This window comes from Micropterus dolomieu, linkage group LG08 (genome assembly GCF_021292245.1).
Source record: "Micropterus dolomieu isolate WLL.071019.BEF.003 ecotype Adirondacks linkage group LG08, ASM2129224v1, whole genome shotgun sequence".
NCBI lineage: Eukaryota > Metazoa > Chordata > Actinopteri > Centrarchiformes > Centrarchidae > Micropterus > Micropterus dolomieu.
The window spans coordinates 526224-534604 of NC_060157.1; the positions used below are offsets into that span (position 1 = coordinate 526224).

Below are 8381 nucleotides of genomic sequence, written 5' to 3' on the forward strand. Positions count from 1 at the left end.
CCCCTTTCTGGTAGTCTTGTGCTTTCTCGTCTCTCTCCTCTCTCCTATCACTTCCTGCAGGTGTTTCTGGCTCTGGAGCTGTGGAGTCTGGATCTGTGGTTGCGGGTCACCTGCTGCCCCCGTGTTCCTGCTCGACACCCTCTGCTGCAACGACTATTGTTGCTAGTCCTATTGTTATTATTGTTATTATAATCATTAACATTACGATTGTTATCATTAACACTACTATAAATATCTGTACCATTTTTCATTTAGTCTATAGCAACATCACCTTTACTGTCTGTACCTCTGTGTGGATATTGTGTAGGCTGCCTCCCTCCCCTCTCTCTCCTTCCAATTCTAAATAAAAAGATAAGTTGTCTCTTGCCGTTGACTACCGCACATAATTTTTCCAAAATAAGGTCCCATGAGCCGGAAGCGGAAGTGAGTGACTCTCTGTTTTGGGTGCTGAGGTGCGGATGAAAAAGGGGCCGACGGGAATGTTGCTCTGTTGCAGAATGTGAACGCATGGCGGATTAAACAGCCTTCCTATACACTATTATATATTAACTGTACTGATGTGATGTGTTCCAGACGATGTTCCGGCCTCGGCAGGGCGTATCAGAATGGATGACTGTATAAACCTTCTTGTTCACAGAAATCAAGAGCGACAAACATCGTTCCTGCTGTCTGACTTGTTGTTTCTTCATCCCTCAACAATCTGACAATCATTTGTCAACGTGGCGTTAGCATGTTAGCATCTATCAGATTAGCAAAAGCGTTTTTTCATTCACACAAAAATAAAATTTAACGACAAGGAAGAAACTCAAAGATCCACTTTAAAATATGAGGACAGCGCTCTGGCTGAGAGATTCTTACAGGGGGTCGCAGAGACTCTACGGGATTACCCTGTGATGGTGAGGTTATTTCTGATGAGCTGATTGGACAGCTGGCTGTGATAGAGAGAGGAAGCTGGACTCATTAACTAACATTAACTAACTCGTTACTTTGCTCCTCAGCAGAGTGAATGCACTCTCACCGTTAACAATGAAATCTTCAAATGAAACATGTTTCCGTCAGCAGCAGGTTCTTCTGGTAGCTGATCTAAGTCACGGCGCTCTTTAGAAACTCCTCTTCAGCATGATTTTAAAATCGCCTTCAGAGGCTTCTGGGGAAACAAAGTCCAGAACACAAGCAGCTCTGGCTGTGCAGCGTGGTTTCATCCGTCCATCCGTCAGAAAAACGTTTTCACATTACAGATATGCTGCCGCTTCACAGAATCTGAGAGACTCGCAGCAGTACGCCACCCAGTGAGCACTGGTGTGGTGAAAAACACCTCTAACAGCTTTGCAGGAGGATTTGTTGACCCTCCGACGGGGCCCTAAAAGGCAGAGCACCTCGTCGTGTGTCGCAGGGTTTCATTCGTAGGTGATGTACTGAAACATGGCGAAGGTCCCTGTAGGGGCAGGAGACGCTCTGATGTTGCACCGCTGCACACAAACAACTATCAGAGCGTGTTTACCTACGACCACACGCCCCCCTCCCTGCACCAAGCTCACGAGGGTCCCGATCCATCGCTGACTGAAGCTTTCACTTGCAGGATCAGAGTTTCAGAGAGCGTCCTTATTTAACAAACCAATGAATAAAATGACCCCGCGACCCTGTACGCAGGATAAGCGGTTGACGATGGATGGATGAATAAAATGATATGTATGTGAAAACTATATTTTTAATCCTGTTAAACCAATGTGGTGACATATTTTATCATATTCTAATGCAGTTTAATGCAAAGCAAAAACGTTGAACCTCCCTTCTGACCCCTCAGCTCCACCATCACTGCCACGAGTCTTATCCTCACTTGATTCTGATGGAATTGGCTCCACTGTCCTGAATGTCTTTCTATGACCTGCTGCAACACACTAAATGTTACTCACATAATGGAGCTAATCTGCACAAAATATTGTTTTTGTTGCAAAAACTCCAAGTGTAACATAAATCCATTGAAGCTGGTGCACATGAAGTATATTCAAGAAAATCTCAGTCTCAGTGATAGTTGAAATATAGCCAGCGATGCATAAAGTCCCAACATAAAATCAACACTTGGAAGATTGAACAATTGTATTACTCCTTAGTTGTTACTAGATGTTACCAAATTTTTTTTTACCTGCAGGGGTCGTCCGTCGGCCATCTTGGTTTTGATGAATTTAAGTTGCACTTACATCGGCCTACCAGAGGGTGGCAGTGTGTGGCATGAAAGGGCTAAATAAAGTGGAATTTATTCTCTTTCAACCAACAAATGACGATTCATGAAAAGTGATCCCCGACTCAGATGGAGTGACTGTTTTTCTGTCCAGCATCGCGGCGTCTGAAACCATCTCCTGGGTATTTTTACATTAGCGCTGCATGCAGAGATGTTCGGAGAGATGTTTTTAATTTTCTTTACTAAATTCATTTATTAAATAACATTAAACGTTGAACAACACGTCTGATTCATCAAACGTGCAGAATCTTTTTCTGCATGTTTTCCAGACAGCAAACATCTGTAATAAACCTGTAAATGGCAGCGTCCCTCACAGTTTACTGCGAAACTCAACATTTCAGCTCCGGTCACTTCTGGTGTTTTGTGCAGCCTGACCGACTCTCAGAGCTGCTGTTTCACCTTCACTGTCTGTTTGTTTGAGCTTCCAAAAGTACTTTTACAATAAAACAGGCCTGTGTGGTAAAAGACACGAGTCTGGGTGTTTTTTAACTGTCTGCAGGTCACCTGCAGTCTGACTGATTACCACCGAGTGTTTTACTGCAGAAAGCAGCTCAGAGTGAAAAATGACTTTCTGTCAAAACTAGAGGACGTGAACCATTTCTGGAATTGTTCTTGTTAGTTAACAGGAGCTAACTGGCTAATTCTAGTAGCACTTTTTGGGCCAATCAGATTCAAGGTGTGGCCCCTGACCGGCGGACCCTCTGACTACTCACACAGTCCACAGGTGACAAATACATTTCAGTGTTGACCCCGCCTCCTGCAGCCGCCGCCCCACCTTGTTGATTGCTGATCATTGTTGTTGTGTATTTTTATGTTGTCAGTTATATATTTATATGTTCACAATATTCTCTTCCGTAGCGTTACTTCTGCACAGACCCAGAATAATGCACATGTATATATCTGCAAGGTTGTTCTTCTATTCCATATTTATTTATGGCAGCTGTATGTCTGTCTGTAGCTCCTCATCACCACAGCAAATTCCTCGTATGTGTAAAACACTACTTGGCAATAAAGCTCCTTGTGATTCTGATTAAGCTGCCGCTGCCCCGCCTCCTGCAGCCGCTGCCCCGCCTCCTGCAGCCGCTGCCCCGCCTCCTGCAGCCGCTGCCCCGCCTCCTGCAGCCGCTGCATGATATTCTACATTATATACAGTTTTATATATAAATACAGATTTAGAAGACAGACGCCAGGCTGTAGAGTGACAAAGTGTGTATTTATATTTATCTTCCTCACACACACACACACACACACACACACACACACACACACCTTTAGTTACAGTTGGTGCTCAGTGTTAGTAATAATAGTAATAATAGTAATAATAATAATAATAAGCAGTAGTTTTCTTCAAATATAGAGCGATACACTTTATACAAAATACCCTGCATGTTCCAGTTTAACGTGAACGAGAGGAGCAGTGTGACGGGAGTGTGTCTGGTTCTTCGCTCTGATGGCCACCGGAGGGCGCCGCCGCTCTGTTTCCACACTGACCTGATGATCAGATCAGTAAAATCATCTGCAGAGCGGGTCTCTGATTCTCTGAAGCTTTCAGCCGCAGCTTGCGGTCTTCCTCAGAGTCCGTTAGAGGGAAAGCCGGTCCAGAGCTTCAGAAACACCAACAGAACTAAACTGTGGCTTCGAGGCCGGAGCTGCGTGTCCTGCTCACGGAGACTCCAGCAGTCCGAGCTGTGACGTCTTTGTATTCTGACGGTGGAAACAAAACAAGTCTCACATCTGCAAAGAAACAATCAAAGAATTCATTTTACAGCTGACCGAGGCCGACGTGACGTCTGCAAACGCCCAGAAGCCAAAGAGATTCAGAGAGGAGGAACCAGAGAAACACTTTCTAACAGCATGTGTGTACGCAGGAGATATATTCTCTAAATGCCCACAGCGTCCTTCAGGCGTTTGCTCCCCAAGTCTTTTGGTTGACAGACAGTTGAAGAAATATTTGGCTAAAAGTCTGATGACGAACCTGCAAACGGACGGATCAGCGTCAGAAACACGCCGAACTGTCGATATTATTATTTAGTTTACTGAGATATGAAACGGCAACTAATGTGAACTAGCATCTAATAATTATAAGAAAAGAACAAGTCTCATAACGATCTCGCATTTTCAAATTGACAGAAAACCTCTCAAATATAAGGAGGCCAGGATCAGCTGACGCGATGAAACCATCGCACACGTACCAGAGAACTTCTCAAATCTCATTTTAAACGTTTTCTTCCTCGTTGCGACGTGGGAGGAGCTTGTTTCAGGCTGCTGAACTCGTCTTCGGCGTCTTTCTGTTCAGGTAAATCTCATAACGACGGCGTTTTTCCAGACTGAAGTCAACGCCGCTCCGACAGTTTGCAGGTTGTCACACAGACGTGGTTTTGTACAAACAGTCCTACGTGTGAGTGCAAAGGCTGCAGCACCAGCAGCTAAACCCAGACCGACCCGGAGGCCCTCAGGGGGGCAGGCGGAGCGCAGACCCCCTGAGGGCGCAGAGGGTGTCCATAAAGCTCGTAACGGTGGAGTCGGTGACTGAAGTCAGCGAGGTCCCAGATTCAGACGGAAGGTTGTTTGTTTGGTTGGAAGCTGAACTGAAAGGGACCGAAGGCCCGATCGCACAGGCCGGACGACAGGAAGTGTTCGAGGGAGGCGCCGCCTGAGAAACGCCTCAGATGCCGTCGAACAAGAAGCAGCATCACGGATTTACCTAAATCTCTCTGAGAAACCCGGCAGGATGTTTGACGGAAAGATTCTTTTGTCCATCTGGATCAAGAAACGTTCGGTTCTAATCCAAACGTGGAAATGACATCTGTCCTTTCTCTGTTTGTAGATTAACGCAGACAATAACACGATTTTCATTTTTCTTCAAACATTCTGGGTTTTTCAGAGATCAGCCTGCGAGTCCAAACCTCTGATGTCCTGCTTTACATCATCCGTCTGTTCGTTAGGACGCCTTTTCAACGCCGACACCAGAAGTTATTGACCAGAAGCTTCTGGAGGTTTTTACCTGACAACAGGGAAACTAGTTAAAGCTACGACCTTTTCTCTTCTTCAGAGATGTGTTTGATGTGTAACATAACTTCAGGAGATTCAGCGCGATGCGTCCCAACATGTTCCTAACCCAACTCCTCACAGACGGACGCTCGGTCAGGACCCCTCGCCGTCGCTGTTTAACGCCCTGGCTACCCTTTAAGCCCGGGATATACTCGCTTTTTACAGGCGTTGGCGACACAAACGGCTTTGTTCACGTACTTGCCCGCGTACTTTGCGTGTACCTGGAGGATTAAACGTGAATCCACTAGGGGGCGGACCAGGACCGGGTCACCTTCCTCTGAATTTGCACATCGTAAACAAACCAAACACGGCGACACTCGAGCAGGTTGAGATTTTAAAGGGACGTCCAGGAGTTTTACTGTAAACATCCCGCCATAAATCTCCTTTTTTAAGTCTGCTGCTGAACGTCTTCTTCTTCTTCTTCTTTTGCGTTTAATGGCGGTTGGCAAACCAACTGCATGCCGCCACCACCTGGCTGGTGTGTGGAGCAGGAGGTCAGATCGACACACTGACCCCACGGTCATGTGCTGAACTGCACCTCCCGGACGCGTAGCGTTAATTTCTGGAGACGTGTACAACCGACGCTCCAAAGGAACGCGGGATACGCGTGGCGGCCATCTTGCGTACGCGTACTTAAAAGCAAGTATGTCCGGGGCTTTAGCATCGTTTCTGGACGTGTAGGGCTCCATGGTCACAGTTTAGACTTTCAGAATAAAACTACTGGTCAACATTTGTAAAACGTCTGAATTTAGTTGGGTAAAATAACTAAATTGTCACTGAACTGAACGAACATAAGTTACAGTATCTCATAAAAGTGAGTCCGTCCCTCACATGTGTGTAAATATCTGATGTTTCAACACTGAAGAAATGACGCTTTGCTCCAGTGTAAAGTAGCGTGCAGCTTGTATAACAGTGTAAATCTGCTGTCCCCTCAAAATAACACATCACACAGCCGTTAAAACCGCTGGCAACAACAGTGAGGACACCCCTGAGAGAAAATGTCCACATGGGGCCTAAAGTGTCAATATTCTGGCCCCCATTATTTTCCAGCGCTGCTTTAACCCTCGTGGGCCTGGAGTTCAGCAGAGCTTCACAGTAATGTGATTTTCCTAACCTAGGTAACTTTACTAAAAAGCATTCATGGTTGACTTTTAGTTTTCGGACGCTGCAGGGCTCCACCCACTGCGTTACAAACTGACACCAACGGGTCGTGACCATGCGTCCATTTGTATATAGCACAAGGAGTTTCTACTTCCTGTAGTGTTTCTGTCCCTGCTGTTGGAATCTGTGAAATTCTCCAGCGCTTCTTTAAATGACGTGAATACACTGGAGCGAAGATATAAAAACAGCATTTACGTCTTTGTAAACATGTGAAAGTGTCTCGAGCTCAGTGTATTTAAAGTATTGTTGTTATGCTCAATAAAAATCATGCAAAAGAATCCGTTTGTATGTATAAATACGAGTGTGTAGCTTTGTTTTACAGGCGTCCCCGTCTGTACGCTACATTAACGAGACATTCGTTTCTCTAAATACTTTGAAGAGTGAGAAGACGAGACGGTGAAGTGCTACTCTGACAACATTTAAAGTGAAATCTTTAGAAAAGTGAGAGTTAGTGCTGCATTCGTGTTCATCAGATGAACTAAATCACAAGAATCTGATTTGTTTTAACAGTAAAGCTGCTGTCAGTGTGTCCGACGGCGGGAAGAGGACAGCCGAGAGGAAGGAGAACATCTGGACCAGCTGACGGACCGATTAGCGGCCCCCGACCCGCAGTTTGAGAAACAGATCTGAGTCTACAGAACCTCCAGCTGAGAAACAGAACGAACAGAAACCTGCTGGTGTTCTTTAGATTTTAGCACGTAAACCACAGACCCCGTTTCCTTTTCAATAAATATTAATGTCTGATTTCATCTTCAGTGTCCCGTTCTACACTTTTACGTTTGTCTTCATTATTGAAAAGTGGTTTTATTTGACTGCTTTGCCCCAACGTGATCGCAAAAGAACTAAAATGTCCTGCCCATGCAGCTCGTTTGTGCAGCATGTTTACGTTTCTCGTGGCAGCGTCCTCTAGAGGCCGTACGGCGGCAGCGCAGGAGAGTTTCGTGCTGGAGGACAGCTTGTTGGTCTAGGAAACGCTCATGTGGCTCGTATTTGATCCAGGATTTGTGATTTCGGGCTGAAGGATGAAAGAAACAGCAGCATGTGTTTTGGAGGCTGTTGTCTCTCCATCAGTCCCCCCCCCCCCCCGTCTCAGTTAGAGACATCTTTTTACCCATCATGCAGTCTGTGTGGCTCTTCACTGAGTCACTTTCTCTCGGCTGGTAACTTTCCTCCACCTTCTCCTCCCTCCTTCCTCCCCCCTCCTCCAGTTACCACATGTACGTCTTTGTGGTGTCGATGTGACTCCCCCCCGCCTCCTCCTCCCTCCCTCCCGCCTCCCTCTCCTCCTCCTCCTTGTCGTCTTTGTCCTTCTCGGCCTCGCTCTCCCACAGCGTGATGAGCGGCGGGTACAGCTCGTTCAGAGGGATGGACATGGCGTGCTGCATGTACTTCTTCAGCGAGTGGCCGCAGGACTTGTGCTGCTGCACGCGGCGCCCCATGTAGACCACCAGCAGCACCATGATGGACAGGGCGAACATGGAGCCCATGACCGCCGCCAACGCCACGCTGCTGCGCCGCGACGCCACCAGCTCCACCGAGAAACCCGCCTCCTTAGTGGTGACGTTCAAGCACGAGGTGTGGACGGGGGAGGAGGGGGAGGGAGAGATGGGGGTGGGGGAAGAGCTGGGAGACGAGGAGGGGGAGGGAAGAGAGGAGGAGACGGTGAGGCAGACGTGGTACTCTGTCGCAGGAAGCAGGTGAGTCAGATTATACTCCTGAACGTCTACTGGAACCTGGGCGGGGGGGGGAGAGAGAGAGCATGAGTTAACATGCAGACAGGTGTAGAGAGAGAGAGAGAGAGAGAGAGAGCATGAGTTAACATGCAGACAGGTAGAGAGAGAGAGAGAGAGAGAGAGCATGAGTTAACATGCAGACAGGTGTAGAGAGAGAGAGAGAGAGAGCATGAGTTAACATGCAGACAGGTGGAGAG

At 47.0% G+C, this 8381-nt stretch overlaps 1 protein-coding gene across 1 annotated transcript in view; it reads right to left on the reverse strand.

Moving 5' to 3' along the window:
- Window positions 1-7083: 7083 nt before the first annotated feature.
- Window positions 7084-8381, reverse strand: part of si:ch211-180f4.1 (uncharacterized protein LOC100144405 homolog) — a 2212-nt gene continuing 914 nt past the window's right edge. The window contains exons 2-3 of the mRNA XM_046055388.1: window positions 7726-8184; window positions 7084-7098 (exon numbers count right to left, since the gene is read on the reverse strand). Coding sequence (XP_045911344.1) covers window positions 7084-7098; window positions 7726-8184 — 474 coding nt within the window. The remainder of the gene's footprint in view (window positions 7099-7725; window positions 8185-8381) is intronic.